The 24,106-nt window shown below is 39.9% G+C and overlaps 1 protein-coding gene across 19 annotated transcripts in view; it reads right to left on the bottom strand.

Annotated features, from left to right (window-relative positions):
• ptprsa (protein tyrosine phosphatase receptor type Sa) overlaps nucleotides 1-24,106 on the bottom strand; it is a 191,319-nt gene that overhangs the window by 24,321 nt on the left and 142,892 nt on the right. For 7 of the 19 annotated variants that reach the window (XM_046856815.1, XM_046856819.1, XM_046856820.1 and 4 more), the window contains 7 exons: nucleotides 21,795-22,022; nucleotides 20,472-20,632; nucleotides 19,255-19,266; nucleotides 18,856-18,968; nucleotides 10,561-10,658; nucleotides 6,207-6,330; nucleotides 2,802-2,977 (listed from right to left, as the gene is read on the bottom strand). In XM_046856815.1, the coding sequence (XP_046712771.1) occupies nucleotides 2,802-2,977; nucleotides 6,207-6,330; nucleotides 10,561-10,658; nucleotides 18,856-18,968; nucleotides 19,255-19,266; nucleotides 20,472-20,632; nucleotides 21,795-22,022 (912 nt within the window). Of the gene's footprint in view, nucleotides 1-2,801; nucleotides 2,978-6,206; nucleotides 6,331-10,560; nucleotides 10,659-14,250; nucleotides 14,299-18,855; nucleotides 18,972-19,254; nucleotides 19,267-20,471; nucleotides 20,633-21,794; nucleotides 22,023-24,106 lie in introns of all 19 variants that reach the window. The other 12 variants (XM_046856814.1, XM_046856828.1, XM_046856824.1 and 9 more) reach the window with 6 other exon arrangements.

Below are 24,106 nucleotides of genomic sequence, written 5' to 3'. Positions count from 1 at the left end.
GAGATTCTCCTCTTTCCACCACTATTTCTCTCTCTCTCTCTCACTCTCTTTCACTGTCATTTCCACTGCCTTCCCCTGTATTTGCTAAATGGTCCATGCTAGCCGGGTGGAAGTGAGAGATAATTGTCGCCTATGATCTTTCTCTCCTCTTTTGCACCCATTTCTTCTCGTCGTTCGCTCAGTCAGAGCTGACATTTCATCACAGTTTATGTCCGTCCGTGCGCCATGAGAAGCGCCGCTACGTCTTTTTTTATTCGCTAGACATTTGTCATTGAACGTACTCATGCAAAAAAAAAAAAATCCTACACAACAATAATGGAGCTGCGCTTCAATGCCTAGACTTTCTGACCAGCTGTCTCTAAAAAAACAAAGTATCATGGGCATACAGGAGATAGACGTCAACAAATTTTGCTATTATCCGTGAAGTCTCTCTCCTCCTGAGATGCGACTCGATATTTTACAGCTATAGAAATGCGTGATACGTTACTACAGTACGAAAAGAAAGCTGTCTCAAAAAACGGCTCTAAATAGACGCTTTTATTCGAAGTTTTCCTTAAGGAGATGCCTACTTAACATTTATCCAGGGCAGAAGGGCGCGCTGGTGTTAGTGATCATTTATATATGGGAAAGAGGTTTGTGGTTTCTTTGTGTCTTTTTTGTTTTTTAAACACCCATGTACGCCATTATGGTCAGCCAATTGTTCACAACCTCTGAGAATTCCCAGAACTCCTACGAATACAGCCACTGCGGGCTAAACTTCCTACTAATGGACTTTGTTACATGCACAATCCCCTGACTCACGTTAAAACAAGCAGTCTTTATTATCAATTCAACCATATACATTATAGTACACAATGGGAACTGACTGAAAAATACATTTGGTGCCAGAGTTAAAGATGCGATTTTCATTAATAGCGACGAACATGGACAGGATTAGAAATGAGATTATTAGGGGTAGGATATTCTGGAGACAAGGTGAGAGAGGCATGATTGAAAAGGTTTGGTCATGTTTAGGGGACGGACATGGGGTATATTGGTAGAAGAATGATGAGTATGGAGCTGCCAAGAAGAAGGAAAAGAGGAAGGTCAAAGAGAAGGCTTATGGATGTAGGGAGAGAAGATATGAAGGTGGTTGGTTTGAATGAGGCAGATGTAGAGGACAGAGTGATAAGGAGAAAAGTCAGACTGTGCTACAGTCGTGAAGATGCAGCAAGCAGCAGGGTAAAGATGATCATCACAACCTTCTCCAATGTGGGTGCTAGTGTTCCTACAGGAAGCAAACAGTTCTCCAAAACTGACTTTACTGATGACTAGTGTCCATAGTTTTTTTATTCCTACCTGAGCATGTAGTTTCACTCAAAATTATGTCACACTGCAGGAAAGAAACCTGTTTAATATTCGGGTTTACAGCTTTAGCTCTGAGCTTTCCCTTCCTGAATTTCTCTCCTCTTTCTGTGAAAAACTAAAAATAAATCAATGCTTATTTCACTATGTTGAATATTTATTGCTCGAAATGGGTAAAGTAAAAATTGGATGAATAAAATTGGGTGATTTGAGCTACAAATGGTGAGAGAAAAAAAATTACACATTTGATACCTATAATGATAAATGATTATTAATTTTGGTGCAATATATTTTTTTTATATCCTGGAAAAAAATCTCTCTCTCTCTCTCTCTCTCTCTCTCTCTCTCTCTCTCTATATATATATATATATATATATATATATATATATATATATATATATATTTATATTTATATAAATGTTGGTAATAATCTTATATTTGGTTTATGGTAATTTTATCATTAATTTATAATTTTATAATCGTTAGAGAAAAATATTTACACATTTGATACCTTCTCTCTCTCTCTCTCTCTCTCTCTCTCTCTCTCTCTCTCTCTCTCTATATATATATATATATATATATATATATATATATATATATATATATACGTATATAATGATCTGTCAATATAACAAGAAAAAGTTTGAAATTAATACATAATTCCCTAGTTATGTTGGTAATGATCTTAAATTTGGTTCACAGATACACAATATGGTGTAAAGCTTTTAGACACTTGACCATAGCATGATTACATTTCTATAATGGATAAAGCTGATAGCATTCATTGGAATCTGTCCTGATTAGTAAATCTGCCTGGGTTTTGCTACACAAGATATGATTAAAGGTTTATGGACACCTGAGCATATGTTTTGTGTGTTTTTAAACTTCTTATTCCACATTTAGTCTCCATTTACTGTTATAATACCCTCCACTAGATTTTGGAGTGTGCTAATGGAGTTTGGTATGAGACATGAAGGTGAGGTGAAAAGGCCTGCGGTGCAATTAGCGTTCACATTCATTCAAAAGGTGTTCAATAAGGTTGAGGTCAGAGCTCTGTAGCAGGCCACTCAAGATCTTCAGGGAAGTTGGCAGGATTCCACAAATTTGTAAGCTCCATTGTGGAATTTGTGGAAAAATTGTGAAAGTCCAGTTGACATGACTTTTAGATAATCACAAGTGGATGACTGAGAATCTTCACAGACACTCCAACTCATGTAAAGCATATCTTCCCTGAAGCTGGCTTTGTGACCAGGGGCATTGTTATGCTGGAACAGATTTGAGTTTCCAAGTATATATACACACACACACACACACACCCACACAAACACACATAAATATATTTATATATATAGTGTGTATTAAATGCAAGTCCCAGGGTGCAAGAACTTCTGGATTTGATGATGTCAGTAGTGCTCAGCTCGTAAGTATATGCCCTATATGCTATGTATATATCTTACCCGTGACTTCTCCTCTAAGCGAGTCATCATGACCACGGTAGCTGCTCTCTGCTCCCACACCATCCTCCAGAAATCTCCGAACGTCTCAGGCAGCGGGCCCTGCGTGGCGATGTAGGCGTTCTGCTTCCTGTAGCCATCAATGTAGTTAGCGTTGATGTAGTCACTGCCCGCGATGCCTGGGAATGAAGGGTAGGAAGAAAGAATTCAGGCGGGCACTCTGGTTAGATGCATGTGCCAAAACAACTGAGCTGCAACTGAGACAGTAGCTGTGGTTACTGGGGTTATTCCGGGAAGCTGGCGAGAATCCGAGGTTTGTGCTGCACTGACATGACGCTGAGCCTGTGTTACCCATTACGGAAAATAATTCCCATGCAGACAAGGCATCAAGACTGAGTCTCTCGGTCCCTCTATCTTTCTTTCTTTCACTCTATCTCTCTCTTCTCTGGTGGCCCGTGGCATATAGTGGTGTGATTTAGGGCCTGATTTAAAGGGTGCTACAAGCTGGAATTAGACAAGGCTCTGTGCCACGGCAGCCTGTCTCCTCCATCTAGCTGTAAATTTCCCCCAAAGCGGCTTCGCTTCTTTCCGTCCTTTGCTACGGGATGAAAGGCATGACACACTGATCCGGGACAGAAAAATATATATAACTTTGTAGCCTTATGATGTATAGAATCGTATGCGTCTCTGATATATTAGAGTTTTTTCTCACTGCATTCATATTCATGGGAACGCAAAACACTACGTATTGTAATGAAACTGTTTCGTGTTTATTATGAGTGGCAGGACGCAGTATTGCCGATAAAAACGCCACAGGTTTTCAGTGCTAAAAAAGGCTGCTATTACACTGATGAATACACATAAAACTTACTTGTGCACTCGAGGTGATTAGAGTAGTTTATCTGTTCAATTAGGTTCAGTTACACTTCCCCAAAGACCACAGCCATATTTGTAGCAGTTCTGTAAGTTCTCTTTGTGTGTTCTAAACCTGATCACCTGTTCATCATTACATTCTAATAACATCAGCTCATCTTATGGCCAAATAAACCCCGGATCAATGTACAGCATTTAAAAGCAAGAAAGCAAGAAAGAAAAAAGAGAAGGAAAGGAAGAAAAAAAAATAAGAAAAGAAAGAACTAAGCAAGAAAGAATGTAAAAACAATTTTGAAGCAGAAAAAAGGTAGAAAGAAAGAAAGAAAGAAAGAAAGAAAGAAATTTGAACGCAGGAAAAAATGTAATAAGAAAGGAAAGAAAGAAGGCAAGAAAGAAAAGAAGCAAGCAAGAAAGAGCAAGAAAGAGAGCAAGAAAAGAAAGAAAGAAAGAAAGAAAGAAAGAAAGAAAGAAAGAAAGAAAGAGAGAAAACAAACAAAATACATCAGGAAAAAAGAAAGAACTAAGCAAAGAATAAAAAATTGAAAGCAGGAAAAATTCAATAAGAAAGAGAAAAAAGGGACGCAAGCAAGAAAGTAAGAAAAGAAAGAAACAAAATAAATCAGAAAAGAAAGCAAGAAAAGAAAGCAAGCAAGAAAAGAAAGAAAGAAAGAAAGAAAGAAAAGAAAGAAAGAAAGAAAGAAAGAAAGAAAGAAAGAAAGAAAGAAAGAAAGAAAGAAAGAAAGAAAGAAAGAGGAAAAAGAACCAGGGCAGCTTCGGCTTCAGATTCTCTTTCGGAGTTCATCCAACTCCATACATATAAGCATAATATTTCCCCCTTATCATTCTGAAAAGCTTAAACGGCACCGTGACGTGCTTCAGGAATATAAAGTGATGATAAAAACAAACAAAACATTTTAATTGAAATTCAGAGTTAATGATGGAGAATAATGTATTCTTCTTCTACATCAAATTCAAACCAAATGATCCCAGCCGCCCGCAGCGCTAATCAAAAGTCACTAAAGCGTTAAATCTGTCGGCGTTCAGTCACGTTAGCTGCTTGAAAGTAGATGATTTCAAAGGAATTTGAAGCAATAGATTGAAAAATTTGTAATTGAACCCCCCTGTCCTTGAGGAACCTTTTTTGGGTTGTAGATTTTGCCCTTAATGACACTGCTGGTGCTTAAATCAGGCATAACTGCTGGGATTAGATTCTGCCCCACAGTAAAAAAATTACAAATAAAATAAATAAATAAACACAAATATAATTTAATAACCGATCGCTCAGTGCAGACTGTTTTCCGGGTCGTCTTCCAATTCGAAACTCTGTAGAATAATATGAGAGCAACATAAGACACAGCCAAGTTAATTATACACTCGGCGCCAGCAAACACGGGGGCCAAGTTGCCAAATTGCTGTTTTCATGCTTAAACAAAGTGCAATGAAATTCTCGACTGCGTTCGTCTCTCTCGCACTCCATGACAATAAACTGGGAAGAAAAAAAAGAGCAAACGGGGAGAAAGAGCGTGGCGTTAAAACACGTCTGCCCTGTCTGCCGAAATGTCGACGACGCATGCGGCTTTAGTCATAGCTCGGTGAACAAAAGACGAGTGTGTGCATGAATTGTTCCACTGCTGCGACTAATGGCAAAAATCACTGCGCTGTAAAATAGAAATTTCAAACTCGAGTAATTTACGTATTTACTCGCACTGTCTTCGGGTTGATTCCGTTACGCCACGTTAAGGCTCGGCTTTAATAGGGCTGTCGGGGGAAGTGCGGTTTCAAACGAGACGGAACAAAAAAAATCGAGGTAACATGAAAATGAGAAATGCTGATGAGAAAGAAAAAAAAAAAGAAGAAGAACAAAATCTGGCAAGAGGCAAAAGTAAACAGTCTGAGGCATGTATTGAAATGAGTTTGGAAGCAAGGAAGCTTTTTTATAACAGAAACAAATTGTTATTCTGTAAAGTCGTGCAGTTAAATTCTATAACGATGCGATGTAGCGCACTGAACAAACGTTTCAAATTCCTACATCTGCCAGATTTGCCCCACCTTAAAGGCAAATCTGGCACCTTCACTGCATGCTATATCTTTTTCCTATAGAACATGCAGTGAAGGTACCAGATTTCCCCTAAAGGTAAATCTGATAGATATATAGCATGCAGTTTAAGTGCCAAATTTGCCCCCCCGATATGCAAATCTGGCACCTTCACTTCATGCTATATATCTTTCCTATAGAACATGCAGTGAAGGTACCAGATCTGCTCCCAAAAGGTAAATCTGGCACCTTCACTGCACTGCACTATAAGTCTTTCCTAAAATGAGCGTGTATAATTTCTTAAAGAAATTAATGACTGTATGTCACAATTATGGAACGTCAATATGGATGAAAGTATTGCGAAGTGCCCACAAACTTCTGTCCATATAGTGTCTTGCTGAGTAGGTCACAGGACTTGATTAGATGTTCATTGGATTTGGCAGTTCCTAAGGTTCCTGTATAGTCTGTGTAAATTTGTGTGCCGATGAATAGAACCTGACCTTCAACTGGACCCAGAATGACGCGGGAGTGGTCGTAAGCGATGACGTTGGCGTATCGGTTCTTGGGCTTGTTGACCTCCAGGTTGGAGTGCTCCCAGGTGAACTGCTGTCCTGGATCGATGGACTGGAGGAAGAGAAGAAGAGGAACCACTTAAGGTTATGCTATGCTTTCAGTACCATTAGTGTAAAGAGCAAACCCTACAGCACGAGACAGAGATATATGGTGAGAACACCTGAGAAAAACATTCCAAGTGGTGCTTTAATTAAACGCTAGCCTGCTTTGGTCTTACTCATTGTAAAGCATCTGGCCAGGTTCTTTAAAACAGATCACTTCCGCGACAGTGAATAATAGCACTGGAAATATTGATAAAGGATTCTGTACTTCGCTCCGAGGAGGAAATGAATGAGGGTGGAAGAGGAGGTGTGTGTGTGTGTGTGTGTGTGTGTGTGTGTTTGGGGTCTCACTGCCTTGACGCTTGCAAGATAAATGCCATCACATTCCCTATATAAGAATTTCTGCATAAATATTCTATCCCCTGTTGGGGTAATTTACTATTCCATTATGTTTTTCCCAGCCTGCACTCTGCCAAAGATATTCTCTCTCTCTCTCTCTTTCTCTCTCTCTCTCTCTCTCTCACTCTCTCTGCTACCCAGCATTGGGCCTTGAAGGATGTTTTCCTTTACAGCTGTGGTCATGCAAAATGAAACTAGAGGCAAAATAAGGCCCAATAAGGGGTTTGATAGAACAGTTTCCCCTGTGGTGATTACAGGAGTCTGTTCTCACTTGGACCAATAACACTCACCGTTCACACACCCCCTGCTGGCCGGGACACATCAATACAGAGTGACTATGCAGGATGCAATCGATCCCGCTCATCGTAGACGTGTTTCATATCCAAGCTGGATTCGGTTAAATATGCCATTAGTGTAATTAGTGTGGTCGTGCTGAATGTTTTGATGCACTGGCTCAAACGGCTGAACGCAATGTGAGCCCAAGCTCGTTTATTCCTGAGGCATTTTCATCAAATGAATAGTTTAGCGGTGGTTCTGTCTACAAGTTGTACCCCATTCTGCATCATCAGGCAGCAGATAAATGAAAAGGGAACATCGCCAGACATTACTATCACTCAATGGTTTACTGTTGGGGATATGTATCGGCAAGAATCTGGCGATAGAATACGCATCACGATACGGGGGTTGCGATACGATATTTTGCGATACCGTAAGCAAGACGATATATTGGGATGTTCATTTTTTCAGGTATAGAATTTAATTTTAGGAAATCACACATAACACACCACCTATATATGCAAACCTTAGCAAAGAAAAACATTTTTCATTATAAAACAGTGGGATCTGCATTTGCATTAATTACATCTAAAATGACACTGCTAACCTGAACCCCTTAAACCTACCCATACCATGAAACCTGTGCCAGCCTTACCCATATCCCACCTCAGGGGCATCAAGTGTATTGTTACACTCCAGATAGACACACCACTTTAATGGCAATTGGGTTTGCCCTTAATACCCAATTCTCCTCCATTTTGATGTTTCTCAGCCACTATTTAGTAATGATAACTACCAGCTACCATGCAGACATTCATTATGTTGTTGATGCTTTGACTGACAGCAGAATAATCATCCCTCCCACCCAGACAAGCATGATCAGATTTACCCTTTTGCCACAATGGCACTGTTGGGATTTAAACATATGGGGTTTCTGATACCTATTGGGATAAATGTGATAGCCACAATTTGGCCAAAGTAAGTTACAACATTGGACCTTGAGCAGAACATACCAGAGCTAACATCCTGTTCAGATATACCAATGAGGCAATAATCTAGAATATAAATTATTATTTTTTATATACTCTTATATAAGATGAAAAAATTCCCAACTTGCTACACAACGGCTCGCAAAGATTCAATTCTATGAATCGACTGTGCTGCTTCTCCAACGTCCTCGAGTCAGAGTAACAATATCAATCAAATGTAATCAGGCGTTTGAACAGGAATACACAGTTTGAACAACTGGCTCTCCTGGAATGGGATCCCCCACACCTACCTTACGAGCTTCAAAGAATAACCTCCCTCCCTTCCCTCTTTCTCTCTCTCCTTCACACACACTTACACACATACACTCTCATCTTTCTCCTTCACAGCTTGCGACTAAAAACCAATCACTCAGGAACCAGAGAGCTCCGCTTGGCACACTAAGGCGCCCCGACGAGCAGCCATTCATCAAGTAAATAACAAAATTAAAATTACACTTCTCCGTTTAATTCGGTCATTTATTTTTCTGGAGGGAGACCGAGAGAGATAGAGAGTCCATACAAGCGACTCCTCTTCTTTCGCTGGACTGTGATCTGGTTTTTCTCCTCCTCAGAGGACAACTTTTTCATTTTATGAAATTATTTGTCCCATTTACTGCGTTACTCGAACCTTCGACGCTGATAAAAAAGGAAAAAATCTAAGATTACGGGAGTAAACTCATAGCAATACGAGAATAGACGGAAACGTCGAGCGCCGGTGTTCAACTCCTTCATGGTTGATTTCTTTGATCATCATTCTCAAAGTCTCCTGAGAAACAACATCTCCTCTCGAATAGCACGCAGATGTAATATGCGTTATAGAAAGATGTTATAGAAAAACAGACGTTTCTCGCAATTCGGTAATTTCTCAAAATATTACCACTTAAATCTCATATTGCTACGACTTTATTTTCAAAATATTTAACTTTTTCTCATAATACTCAAATTTTTTCTTAAAATATTAAAACTTTATTCTCGTAATTTTGACTTTATTCTTAAAAAGACTTTATTCTCATACTGATACGTCTTAATTCTCGTAATTCCGACTTAATTCTCGTAATATTTTGACTTTATACTCGTAATGCTACAATTTCATTCCTAAAATATTTCAGCTTTATTCTCGTAATTTCGACTTTATTCTCAAAATTATTTGACTTTATTTTTAAAAAGACTTTATTCTTATACTGATACGGCTTAATTCTCTTAATTCTGACTTTATTCTCAAAATATTTCAACTTTATTCTCGAAAGGTTCGACGTTATTCTCCGACTGTTTTGACTTCGTTCTCGTAATTTCGACTATATTCTCAAAATATTTCTCGTATTGCCACAACTTTGTTCTCAAAATCTTCGATTTAGAATCTTTTTTTCGTGGCACTAAAACGTCATTTTAAGAACCTGTGCAGCCGACGTTATCCGATCACACCACATTGATTTCTTCATAATGAAAAAAAAAAAAGGATTTGTTTGATGCCTCTACTTCACGACGAGGTCGTAAAAAAATCCGACGTTCATGTTCGAACCGTTGAGCCCCACTGAGTAAGACTATCCTCTTTATGGCACACGCGTTCTCTCTGCCGTGAACTCGTAAACAAGACGGAGGACAGGGAGGTCTGTTGGTGTAATGCAGTACTGTACGTTCAGTGGATGGAGAGGGGGAAGGAACGTCTCACACGATTCATAAAAAACCCACATTAAAATCCCCAGTGTTAAATTACAGGAGTGAAGCGAATCACAGTTTTCAATCAAGTCCCTGTTTGCATTAACTGAACACTGTAGGTGTTAAATTAACAGCTGAGTATGAGCGATGTCGCTGGGCTGGGATTATTACTGAGGAGGTGGCAGCTCATTGGTTACGGCTCTGGGTTACTGATCGGAAGATCGGGGGTTTAAACCCCGGTATTGCCAAGCTGCCACATTTACCATGTGCAATTTCATATTAGGTGCAAGATGTTCTTGGTTCTTTAGCACCTTGTATCTTTGCATACAAAAAAAGCCACAATGAAAAAGCCGCAATGGAAAGCCGCACTCTGGATAAGAGCGTCTGCCAAATGACATAAACGTAAATGATCTCGCAACAGGACATATTATTCTATTCTTTTATTTACCAGGACACATCCCCTGGTGGTCTAGTGGTTAGGATGGCCTGTGAACCAACCCCAGCCATTAGGGTTGCACAAGCCTTAGTGCCGGTCCCAAACCTGGATAAATAGGGAGGGTTGCGTTAGGAAGGGCATCCAGCGTAAAAACATGTGCCGAATCAAACATGCGGATGATCCGCTGTGGCGCCCCCTAATGGGAGAAGCCGAAAGAACGTTTTTTTTTTTTACCAGCAATGCTGAAAATCATACTGATGAGAAATACAGTATAGAAGCTAATAATGCTGCCAATGCTAGACTTAACCTCCCAGAATGCAACTCAACTTGATTTACCAGATGACGAGTGAACGATGACATTTGCCATCTATATCTTTGGTGCGATGGTGAAACCGAGTGAGATTCACGCACCAGGACTTAGTGATAGAATATATTCGGGGCTCACCTCGTATTCCTGCGAGAGTTTCAGGTTGTCGTTGGCTTTAAGCAGCTCGGTGTGTTCGGCCAGGTCTGTGATGGGGATGGGGGGATGGTTCATCATTCCTACATCAGCACCAGGAGATAAAGTCACACAGTAAGAACATCTCAGTCAGTACAAGTACATGAGATTAGGCTTTCAGTGTGTGTTCAGTGTGTATGAGACATTCGGAAAGTCAGTCCAGACACAGAAAATGGCAGCAAGTGTTAGGTGCTGCTGTCTGACCAGGCCAGAGCGCTGCATTTTTTCCTTTTTTTTATTCCGGTGCTCACACACACACACACACACACACACACACACACACACACACACACACCCTAGTGCCTCAATCCTAAGGAAATAAAAGAGAGGACCTATGAGCAATTGCTGAGGTGACGGAGAAACCACAGACCAATTACTCTTCAATGCTATGGGGGAAAATGGCTTTTAATAGCTTCGCAAAAGCAGCATAGGGATGAAATCTATTTTTAGCGGGCTTTATGATAATAAAATGGAAAAGGGAAAAAAAAAAAAAACAGACAAAACAAAACTCCAGAGCACGACTTTCCTCTCAGCACGGCTGATACCTACAGCAGAGCGTTACGTCCCCCTCCCTGGGTGGCTCAGTCTTTCCTGTTGACAAATAACCCCCTCTCTTCTCAAACTGATTTAGAAAATCAATGGTTTGAAACAAATCTGAAATTGGCTCCGAGAAATATTTCCCCACGCTGCAAAGAGCGTCTCCCAATCCACTAATATTTAATGAACGTAATCAAACGCGCATCACCGAATCAAGCGTTTTTCCGATGTTTTTTCCACAAGAGGGACAGGCGGAGGTGTATTCTCAAACGGATGATTTGGCTGAAGTCATTCACCATATAAAAAGAATTATTCAATAAGTAAACAAATAAATACGCAAGTCTGAGTGGCTCCGAAACGAGCATTTTTTTGCCTTTTTTTTGTTTCGTTTTGTTGTTACTGTTCCACAGTTGAAAGCTTTTTATTGGCTTTTCTTTTTACGGTCAAACTGCTACTTTAGCGTCTAAAATTTGGGAAAAATTAATGGAAAGTTTATCACCATAAAATCATAACAATGAAATCATAACCACATAGTAGAAATGTTTGAATATTAATGAAATAACAATGAAAACAGTCCTCCTGTGGAATAGAAGTGCTGTGAGATCAAATTTTCAATTTATGACTCATTTATTGTTATTCGTTATCCATTATTATTTTTTTTGTTTGTTTGTTTATTTAGACAGTAGAAGCTACTGTATAAAGAAGAAAATTTGAAATTCTGTCGAAGACTTTCCCATGAAGAAAAATAATGTAAAGTGGCGCTTTAGTGTTACAAAGTGCTGACACTGAAGACTGAATGTTCAACCTCTTCTCACAGGAAACAGATATATAACCATATCAATCCATACTTTAAATCCGTTTAAGTGGATTAAGTTGTGCATCATAAATGAAAATGGATTCAAATATAATATTAACATAAACCTTGCAGGCGAATCCACCGTCGGAGCTGTTGCAATAAAATACGAACCTTCCGACCAATCAGATTGAAGATTGCAACAGCGATGTGGTGTACGCCTTGATGGGTATATAAGCTCTGGTAAAAGAAACATGTAGGGAAGTGGTGAAAATGTTGGACTTCTGATCAGAAGGTCGTGGATTGGATTGTAATCCTATGACTGCGCAGTTGTAAAAGTTGTCCTGGATAAGGGCGCCCGCCAAATGGTGTGAATCTAAACCCAATGGTCAGCGTTTTTTCAGTAATCAGACTACACTCAAAATTCTATGCAGAAGCCCTGGCCCGGGCTGAGACAGTTTCAGACATTGCATGTTTCACTTCAGCCAAAGCTAAGCAAGCCACAGTTTTCACCCCAAACCAACCACCCGCCCACCAGAACCCCCTAAACCAAGAGCTCAAGCAATCATTAGTGCGGATATGTTATGAACAACGCACTCTTACACCGATTTAACACAAATACAGCGTGATATTTCCAGCCTTGAGCCGAAGAGAGGCCAATGCCAGCTGAGCATGCTGGGAGTTAATCCCTTTACCAGCACAACGCTGCCCGTGTAAAAAGGAAACGAGAAGAAGGAGGAGGATCTTCGTCTATTAGGCTATTTATGCCACTTTATCATTAAGATCAACATTTAAGGCCATGGTTTAGTCATCTTTTTATGGTTTTTGCTGCGAGAGAGAGAACGAGGTCAATAGTTGGCTGAAGGTTGACATCTCTATTTTTTTCCACCTTGAAATTTCCTGTGATTTAATTAAGCATGTATAATCGACATAATCACATTAGCCGGCCTCAATTTCCCATGCACTTCATAGTGCTGAGCTCTAAATGCCACACGGTCCCCGGGCTGAGACGGGGTCCAAGCACCGTCACGTGTTTACTCTCGTAAAAACGTGAAAAAAAAAAGATGCAGACGGCGGATTGGAGAAATGAGAACTACGCAAACAAACTGATAAACCTGTCTTATGGTTGCCAGATTTCAAATGGGAAGAGTGGGAATCTGAAAATAACCCAATGCATCCTTCTCAGACACCTCAATAATAATAACTATAATAATGATTATTACTATGATGATAATAATAATGGTGATGATGATTGTAATAATGATATTGATGATGATAATAGTAATTAAAATGCTAATGATGATGATAGTAATAATGATGAAGAATATAGTAATAATAATCATGATGATAACAGTGATATAACGTTGATGATGATGATAAAAGTAATAATGATAACGATAAAAATAGTAACAAAAAAATTATGTTTGTGATGATAATAATAGAAATTTTGCTGATTATGATAATTATGATAATAGTAGTAATAATTATGATGATGATAATAATAATGATTATAATAATAATCATCATCATAATAATACCAATATAAAAAAAAATATATATATATTCTATTTTTATCCTCCTTTTTTCCCCCTCCCATATTTACCTCTTTTTGCTTAATATATCTTTCCATCTCTCCTTTACTGGGATTTAGCAGATACCGGCTTTCAGTGCTTCTCTTCCCAGAGCTGAGGACTATGGGTATTTATCTTAAGGATATTGAATATAAGACGGACAGAGGTTGTCTTATTCATGGACATGTTTTAACCCCCTCGTTTTTACCTCATCTCTCTCTCTCTCTCTCTCTCTCTCTTGATCTCTCTCTCCTTTAATCCCATGCAATTGAGATGCGGTAAGCGAAGGCAACACAAACAACACTCCTCCACTAAATACACATTTCCACAATTCAGGTTTTGATAATCGGCACAAACGGCTTGATTTCCTGATTTTTTTTTTGTTCAAGATGAGTTTTTTCACCCAGAGACATTCATTTGCAGATAAAAAAGCTAAAGACACAATTTTAGTGTTTTAATAAAAAAAAATTCTGTAAAAAAAGAAAAGGTGTGTGTCTGGGAGTGAAGTGAAGTGGGGGGATTAAGAGGTTTGTAGTTAAGAGTTGAGGTACAAAATCCCTCGTCTCCACACAAGCAGTGACGTCAGGATCTTAACGTGGATTAACAACAGGCAACCGATCAGCCCAGTGAAGGACAGAAACAGCAACCAAAGGCATGTTATGGAAAACAATTAGTGCATTTCTTGTGTGTTTAAGCGGGAATAATGCAAAAAGCAGCAACGCAGAAAAAACTAACTTTCGTAGTCGAAAGCGGCTTCGTTTAGAGGGCTGCTCATACCCGAATCTGTGAAGAACAGCAGAGAAACAAAAAAGGCAAGATCTTCTCAAAACTTCGAGAACGGAACGATAACAAGCCGCAAAATAACATCACTTCGCCAGGGACTAAACATTACCTCACGTTTGAACTAGCAAGCAAATTTAGGGGTCGTGGCGTAAAAACAGTAGTCGTTATACAAGAAAATTCTACAGGTGAGATTCAGTTCAACATAAATTACGCTAAACAAACTAAAGATTTGGGACATCTGACTTCCAGACATTTATGGCTCTAATATTACAGTAATAGAATTCCCTTTTTGAAAGCAAATGTAGGGATGTTAATGTTATAGTAATGGTCACCATTTCAGGATGTCAGGCAGATTTTTAAGAGAAGAAAAAGACTCCAGGATCCTGTCAGGTGATGCCTTGTGTAAAAAAAGAAGGGGAGAAAAAAAAAACATCTTGTTGCATAACACACTCGTCTATTTTTGAGCGTGGTTATTTGCTTGTTTTGTAATCGTTGTTACCCTTAAACTAGCTGCAATGTATGCTAACTCTAGCTACATCCACTTACTATAAGCACAATGAAACAGCTAAGGCATTCGAAACAAACTAATTTGTCGCTTCTGATGATTCCAATTCGCATGGAATTAAAAGCAAAAAATAATAATAACTAAATTCCAAAGTAATGCCACTGCGTAGTTGCTAAAACTGTGTTTCTGTGTCAAGCTTGAAAAATGAAATGTTTGCTCTATTGCTTGCTAGCGTGAATGTGAGGATTTGGTGTGAACTGTTGTTTTATACTAGTCGAGAGCACAGGCTGAAACAAATCATGACAAATAACATAAAGAACTTTCATAACTCCAGTTTTCTTTCCTGAGAAAAGGTCTGAAAGGCTAAAGGAGAGAATAAGCTGAACAGCACTTCATGTAGGAAGTTTAACATGCCAACGTCTGGTGCTCGAATCCCACAATCACACGAGTGACTCGAGACGAAACACTTATAGCAGATTAGCAACGCTGTCTGGTGCGGCGACTCCGCCATGTTCGTTATGAAAGAGTGTGACTGAAGACCTTCGAGAAACAGAAAGGAATGAGTGAGTAATGAGCGAGGAGGACAAACGTGGGGATGACACTCGTCCTGAACTCGTCTGTGATGGAGAAAAAAAGCGCAATCGTCAATGGCCCCTTATAGTGTGGGGGTGCACTGGGAGAATGAGAGTGAGTGTGTGTGTGTGTGTGTGTGTGTGTGTGTGTGTGTTTGGATTCAAACGTAGTTAGGAAGAATGCCTGATGCAGAATGAGAGAATAAGGATGAAAATGTAGAGAGGAAGGGAACAGAATCAAGTCTATAGAGAAGCAGAAGAGGGAGAGAGGGATGAAGAAATAGAGAGGAAGAAAGAGAGGAATTAATCAGCCACATCCTCTTATAAAGCCCCAACACAAATGAGCTTAAAGGGAATAAAGGTAGACTTTCTACCAGTGCTGTGCTCATCACCAGTACGTGCACGTGCACACACACACACACACACACACACACACACACACACACACACACACACACTCCTGTATGCGACTAGGGGAAATTTATCTTTTCTAGCTGCTGTGAGCAAGCAGCCAAAAAAGGACTGTTTTACTTATGTTTACTCCTCCTTATTAACCTCCTGCTTTATATAATACTATTCTGTTTATTATTTAAGACACAGGAGTAAAAATGTTCTGACACTAAAGAAAGAACGAAAGCAAACCAGTAAAAAAGCATGAAAGAAAAAAGCAAGCAAGAAAAAATTATAAAAAAAAAGAAAGAAAAGAGTAGAAAAAGAAAGATTAAAAGTAACCAAGCAAGTAAAAAAATTTTTTTTTAATTATTGAAAAAACTAGTAAGGGAAAAAAAAATGAAAAAAGAAAGAGAATATTATAAAAAGATAGAAAAAGGTAAAAACCAAACCAGAAATAAAAAAGAGAAAAACACAAAAGAAAGAAAGATGAAACGAAATGTTATTTTGGATACCCTCGTGCCCTGTGATGTTTTAGCATCTTGCTAGCGATAATGGTGTTGAATAAAATATAGAAAGACAGCTTCCTGTTATCACTCATTATAGCAGCTATAACCAGTTGCTCTAGTGAAAAAAATTCGCAGATTGTTACCAAGAAGCAGAAACTCCACTGTGCAAAAGAAACCCAAAGAACTAAAAGCAGAGACTCCTTCCAAAATAAACAAACAAATAAATAAAATCACATACCAGAAAGTCTCTGTGTCAATGAATCAACCCCAAACTGTGTAATTATTATTGCCATTCGTACGTGTGTGTGTGTGTGTGTGTGGTTTCTAGTTTGACCAATAACTGCTGATAGTTAATGGAAGTGTCTCCACAACACTCAGAGATGCCGGTGTTGCTGAGTGGGACAGGACGCAGCGTGGGGACAGAAGGAATGGGGAGAAGAAAGCAGGAACGGAGAGGAGAAGGAAAAAAGGAGCCAAAAAAGATGAAAGCAATGCTGCTCATTTTACAACCATTAGTAAGAGAGCAACAGATGGAGAGATGATTACTGAGACACCCCCCTCTCTTCCTCCACTCTGTCTTCAACTCTCTCCCTTTTGCTTTATCTCTTTATCTTCTCGTACAAGGAACAAGGAACAAGGGCTGACTGAAATGAGAGACACTGATGGACAAAACTGAAGATGGATGAGAGAGGTGCAGAGTGAAAGAGAGTACTGTATATATAGTATATATATATATATATAGAGAGAGAGAGAGAGAAAGAGAGAGAGAGAGAGGGTGAGAGAGATTAGATTAAAATAGAATGCAAGGACAACTTAAAGAAAAATATGCAAGATACAAAGATGAAGAGAAATGATTAAAGAAGAGAAGAGAAGAGAAGAGAAGAGAGACAGAAATGGTGAGGGAAAAGGCAAGAAAAATAAAAGCAAGAAAGAAAGAAAGAAAGAAAGAAAGAAAGAAAGAAAGAAAGAAAGAAAGAGCAAAAGCTAAAAATACAGAAAGAGACAGAGAGAGAAACAGAAAGAGATAAAACAGAAAGAGGGAGAGAGATGCAGAGAGGAAAGAGACAGAGAAGGACATAAGCAGAGCGGAGAGAGACACAGGAGACAGAAAGAAAGAGGAGACAGACAGACAGACAAAGAGAGAGGGATGGCGAAAGGGAGAGAGACAGAGAGGGACAAAGACAGAGGGAAGGAGAAAGGCTCAGAGATGGGGAAAGAGACACAGAGAGAAGGATAGAGACAGAACGAGGGAGAGTGGGACAAAGAGGAGAGGGGACAAAGATAAAATATAAGGGATAAGGAAAAGGAGAAAAGGAGAAAAGGAGATTAGATCTGGAACAGCGACAGGGATGGAAAGAGTATCTGATGCAAACTTTGATTTTTGAAAGGAATCAAACAAATCGAACTGATAGAGACTTATGGGAAAAATGAACGAAGAGAGAGGGGGAAAGAGAAAGAGAGAAAGAAAGAGCACGAGGCTGAATGTTTACTCGGTGCTATCTCAGAGAGAACAGAAAATGTCAGAGAGCTTTGGCGAGGTGAGTGGCAGAAAAGGAGATGAGAGACGAATGTCCTTTAAACAGAGGGATGTGAGGGAGACAAAAACTCGTCTTTTTTCAATTCGGAGTTACTCTGTGTTGTGTGTGTGTGTGTGTGTGTGTGTGTGTGTGTGTGTGTCTGTATGGGTATTGAGACAAGTCTTCTAAAAACATCCCTTACTGATTTCAATGTCACACAGATGAGGTGCTGCTCACTGTGGTTTATTCCCCACCTGGAACACAACCTTCTGCCTGCGAGCAGACCCTCGTGCCCCGGCCTACACACTCAAATGACCGATCTTAGGAATTTGCGCAGAAATACGCGGCAGTAACCGAAGCAGTAACATTATTATATTCTCACAACGTCCCCGCACAGTTTTCATATTTGTCTGGATGAGTGCAGATGCAGCCTAAGTTTACGGACAGATTGTAAATCAGGACGTGTCATCTGTCAATCAGAAAGAAAAATGGGTCTTTGCAGGGGGTCCTGCAAACAAACGATAAGGATGGAGAGTGTGGCTTTGACTTAGAACCTTGAACAAGCAGGACACCTCAAAGAACCTGATGGTCTGCTGTATTTAAATGCTGAGAATGTGTGTGTGTGTGTGTGTGTGTGTGTGTGTGTGTGTGTGTGTGTGTGTGTGTGTGTGTGTGACTTGGCCGGCTTTTATATCTTAGTGAGGATCAATTGTGAGTTTCTGAGTCCACATAAGAACAGTCAAGAACAGTCTGTCTCGTCAAACACCTGCTTCATTGGAGCATCATCAGAAAAAGCTGTAAGAGCGACACATCTATTTCTTTGCTATACTTGTTGGGACTTTACAGATTTTACAGTGTGCATATATGCAAGAGAGTATAACCTTGAAGGTCCAGACAATTCTCACAAGTTCTCACAAGTTCTCCACTGTGTAAAATGCAAGAGAGTTAAACCTTTATGGAACACGGAAATGCATGGCAGGAGTTCTTCATTGGGTGAAAGCTCATACTGTGTATGCATTTTGCGATGTGTGTGTGTGTGTGTGTGTGTGTGTGTGTGTGTGTACCTGGTGTCTGGAAGTTAATGCGCCTCATCTCCACAGGGTCGGTGGGATTGTGTGGTGTTATCTCGGCATTGTTGAGTAGACATTTGGTGCGTGGTTCGGATTCCTTTCTTTTGCTGCTTGAAAAGGAAAAAAAAAATAAAACACACACGCACACACACGCACACACGTGAAAACCCAAAGAGTGGCGCTACAGAGACATGCACAGAGTTCACAAACGCAAAAAACCCCCAACTAACTGCATGAAGTGTATGAAGACTTCACCTGGTGGCTTCCAATTCACTGCCCACCACCAAATCCACCTTAATCCCCCCCCAAGTTCTGATTAATTCCAGGGTTTTATGCTGAGGCAGGTTTGAGGCACGTTTTTGGAAACAGCAGTGAAGTACGGCTGAGCCTTACCTGTCAGGTTTGCTGTTTCCAACGAAAGCGAGGAGAGAAATAAATATATAGCGGGAGAGGAGAAAGAAGAGAGGGAGGGGAACACAAAAATCAATACGACGCATTGAAATTCATAAAGCAGGTGTCAGAGAAAACTCATCTGCATCACGAGCGACCCTGTAAAAAGTGTGTGTGTGTGTGTGTGTGTGTGTGTGTGTGTGTGTGTGTGTGTGTGTGACTGGAAGATCTCACTGTGGTAAGGTTGAGATCAAGTTCAGGTGGAGGGAATCACTTATAGCCATTTACTCTGACATACAAAGCTTTTCAAAAAGCACTTTTCACTCACACTCACACACACACACACACACACACACACACACACACACACACTTGCACACTCTCACACACACATGTTCCTAGTCAGGACAGCCTCAATCATATTCCCCATTGTTCAGCTTTAATATTTCAGAATGCTGAGCTCACTACGCTGTGCTTTGCTGTACACCAGGACACACCGGGACTGTTTCGATTCTTAAACCTGAGCACTGAAAGTGAAAAAATTACCCCAGATCAAGTCAATTGACCAAAAACATGCCCCAAGATCGTCAGCTTTGCACTAACGCTGCTAAGTAAGATGCGTTAACAGCCTCTGGTTTAGCTTTAGCGATCAGCACAAAAACACTATTCTACATCTACACTAAAGTGGGAGGTGCGGGAGTTATTGTTTGTATGGAGGTTTAAAAATTTACCCAGCTCATGAGGGGGTTTCTTCAAGTTCTCTGGTTCCATTCATCTTCTCAGAAACAAGTACAGGCCAAAAGTGTTTTCTTGGGATAAGCTCCTGATCCAATGTTAGCAGGATAAGGTGCTTACTAATTTTGGAACTGTATCATCATCCATATTATTCTGATGTTTAAGTGGTCTGACATGACACTATTGCCATATTCAAATTGTCCAGGAAGCTTTGGCTTCAAGAAAAAAGCTATACAACTAGGTTAAAAGCTTAATGAAAAACTAATGAAGCAGGATCTGGACAAGGAATGTGACGTTTAGGGTAAAAGGAAACACGTAAACATGTTCCTAAAACGTTTTTGCTGCTTTAGGAATCTGTAGACTTTCATGAATAATGCATGATGAAATCATGGTGCTGTATATGTTGTACTGTAACATCAAATCAGGAACTTATGCAAGAGTCGCAACCGAACCTTTTCTCCTTTAGCCATTAATCCATTACTCACTTTTTATAGAGCAGAATGGCGATGACGATGCAGATGATGAAGACCACAGCTAGGACGGGTCCCACCACCCAGATGAGGCCGTCCCCACCCGTCTCTAAGGGCTGGGGGTCCACGTCAGGGGCCATGATGGAGTCAGAGTAAGGGCTGGCCACAAACATTTTCTAAAAAACACACACACACACACACACACACACACACACACACACACACACACACAGACATACTGTCTTTATTAAAAAAGACGACCTTATTCTTAACAGACAAAAGTATTGGGACACCTAATCTTTACGTATATCCATATGTGTTTTTCCTCAAACCTTTTGCACAAAGTTGGAGGCACAAAATTCTATAGGCTGTCTTTAGATGTGGTAGCATGAAATTTTCCCTTCACTTTAACTAGGAGACAGCATTCAAAGCCAGCGCCATAAAGATATGCTTTACATGGCTTGGAGTAGAAGATCTTGAGTGGCCAGCTACTGAACTCTGACCTCAACCCAACACCTTTGAGATGAATTGGAATGCTGACTGCCCCCCAGGCCTCCTCACCTCATCACCTACACGAATACCTGACTTCACTTACCATTACCCTTCTCTAAAAACATACTCCAAAATCTAGTGAAAAATCTTCCCAGAAGAGTGGAGGTAATTATTGAAGCAAATTGGGACCAGGTGTCCACAAACTATTAGCAATATATATATATATATATATATATATATATAGGGTGGATCTAATAGGGGTGACAATAGGAATCTTGCTTAGGGTGCCAAAAAGGCTAGAAATACCCCTGATTCTTTTCCCAAAGTTGGAGGCACACAACTGTATAAAATGTCTTTAGATGCTATAGCTTCCATCACTTGAACTAGAAGAACCAAACCTGTTCCAGCATGAAATGCTCAAAGAATATATGAATATATGCTTTACATGGGTTAGGGTGGAGTCTGTTATAGAGCTCCAAACCCTATTGAACACCTTTGGGATGAATGTAAACGTTGAGTGCACCTCAGGCCTCCTCACCTCACCTCAATCAGTACCTGACTTTACCAACTCCCTTGTTTCTAAATTAGCACAAATCCCCACAGAATCTAGAGGAACATCTTTCCAGAACAGTGGAGGTTATTAAACTGTCGCTAATACAGCAAATCGGGACAGAATGTGGAAGTTCAAAAAGCACATAATTTGAATCCTACAATCATCTGTCCATAAACTTTGGTCCATAGCGTGTATGTGACCTGCTGAAATATGAATTGTTGAATGTTATTTGGTTTAAAGTACTGTTCTCTTGTGTACAGACAGCAAGGAGAGCGTCCGGTGTTTCCACTCACCGTGCTGTTGGAGTTGAGCTCGGCCAAGATGAAGAAGACGTAGTCCTGCCCCGGCTCCAGGGCACGATTCTCATAACCGTTGTAGACCATCTGGTTGCCCAGTGTGAAGGTTGGGGGCACGGTGCTTGGTTTAAAGCTGGCGGCGATGTACGGCTTCTTCACGTCCACCTGGCGCAGCTGTCTCGTTGTCCGCGTGTGTCTCTGCTTCGCACTGCCGTCCCTCAACAGCTGGGAACGTACACAGAAAGGGGGAGAAAAAAAGTATATAAGACAACAGAAGTTCCCACCCAATCAACATTTATCCTGCAAAAAAAATTGTTCTAAGCTCTGTCTTTTTAATTCTCCCTCAGGTCTGAAGTCAACAGGGATATTTGCTGGCGCCGAGCCCAGATTAAAATGGAATGAGTCATCCACTCAGAAGAAGAGAAAAGAGTGAGAGGGGGGAGGAAAAAAACAAAACAATGGAGGAACGAGTCATTCGGTAGCCGATATACCCTTGTGGCGGTCACGACTCAAGGTTGAGTGGCTGAAGTGGAGCAGCGTCTAGGAGTGGTGGAGAAGCGGAAGAGTAATTCAGCTCTCTCCCCTGGACACGGCCTGAGGGAAAGCTTCAGAAACGCTCAGCTTGATTTAGCTCTCCTGAGGTAACAAGGACGTTCGGCTACGTTTCACAGACGTGTTGGGAAAACGATTTGTGCTTTTGAACGAGGACGTGAACCTGAAAGGCTTGGGATGTCAATCTCGTTCCAAAAAATGTATTTTAATCACTTTAAATGTTAGCAACATTTGAAAGAGAGCTGGGTTTAGCCACGTATGATCCACCCTCATATCTTCATGATTGTAAAGCTTGGAATTTAACTGGCTACCAGCACACCTGTCTAAGGTCCTTCTCAGTTGTTCCAGATTTGACTTATATTTATTTACCCACAGTCATATTTCCAGTGCTAGTTAATTATTTTCCTATATATATGCTAATAATGCAAATAACAAGGTGCCTGAAACACAAAAATATACAATATTAATAGCATACCTGACTTTTTTTACCCGAATGTGGTTCTTCTCAAACTGTTACCACAATGAGGCACGCAATTGTATAAAATGCCTTAGGATGCACTAGAAATAAATTTTCCCTTCACTTGAACTTGAAGACCAAAACCTGTTACATCAAAATTCCCCTGAGCACAAAACCAGCTCTATAAGGAGGCAAATGGGGACCAGATATGGAATGGGATATTCAAAAAGGATATACGAATAATATGCTCAGGCGTCCACAGACTTTGTCCGTATAGTGTATTTTGTTTTTAAAAGAACAACGCCAGTGATTATTTGTTGGAAACTGTTAATAATTTAAGTGTAATACAGTGGAAACTCGATAATTTGCGACTGTTCATTTGTAAAATCTGATAGTTCGCAAGAAGCCGCGAGTCGCTCGAAAGTTAGGAGTAACATTTTCAAAGTTCCTACTAATAAGTTACATAAAAATTATTATTGTATTTTTCATTTAAAGTAGTAAATTTAAGTAATTCAGAATTTTTGTTGAGTTTACACTACAGTACATGTACACCCAAATGAGGATGGGTTCCCCTATTTAAGTCTGGTTCCTCTCAAGGTTTCTTCCTCATAACATCTAAGGGAGTTTTTCCTTGCCACAGTTGCCACGGCTGCTCATCAGGGATAAATGCACACCATTCACCTTAACTGTTGATTTCTGTAAAGCTGCTTTGAGACAATGTCTGTTGTGAAAAGCGCTATAGAAATAAACTTGACTTGACTTGACAATTCTCCTTGAAAAAGGAACCATCAAAAGGAGTCAAAACCTCACCCTTTTTTGTTACTCGTGAAGGGTCATAGAACGTTGCCCCCGGAAGTATAGAGGTTGCACTGTATAAGTATTAGGACACTCAGTAATTAACATAGCACTGTCATTTCTTCAATTCAATTCAGTTTTATTTGTATAGAGCTTTTAAAAATGAACATTGTCCTAAAGCAGCTTTACAAAAATAAAGAGTTTATGAAGTTGGAATATGTGCAAGTTTAGTGCCTGGAAGTTTGTTCCTTGTCCATTAATGTGTGAACCAGTGGCGACTGTGGCAAGAAAAGCTTCCTGAGATGGTATGAGGAAAAAACCACGAGAGAAACCAAACTCAAATAGGAGCACATCCTCATCTTGGTGGCAAAAAATGTCAATTTAATACAATTCTATCATTTTAGAGGTTTAATGTTTAAAGATGGACACTTAAAGCCATGCAAACTGGGGTCCTGAGTCATTGTAGCAGACTGTTCATATTAATTAAACTAAATCCATCCTCAAA

The sequence above is a fragment of the Silurus meridionalis genome, chromosome 9, assembly GCF_014805685.1.
Source record: "Silurus meridionalis isolate SWU-2019-XX chromosome 9, ASM1480568v1, whole genome shotgun sequence".
In the NCBI taxonomy this organism is placed as follows: Eukaryota; Metazoa; Chordata; class Actinopteri; order Siluriformes; family Siluridae; genus Silurus; species Silurus meridionalis.
This window is presented reverse-complemented; position numbering and strand designations above follow the sequence as displayed.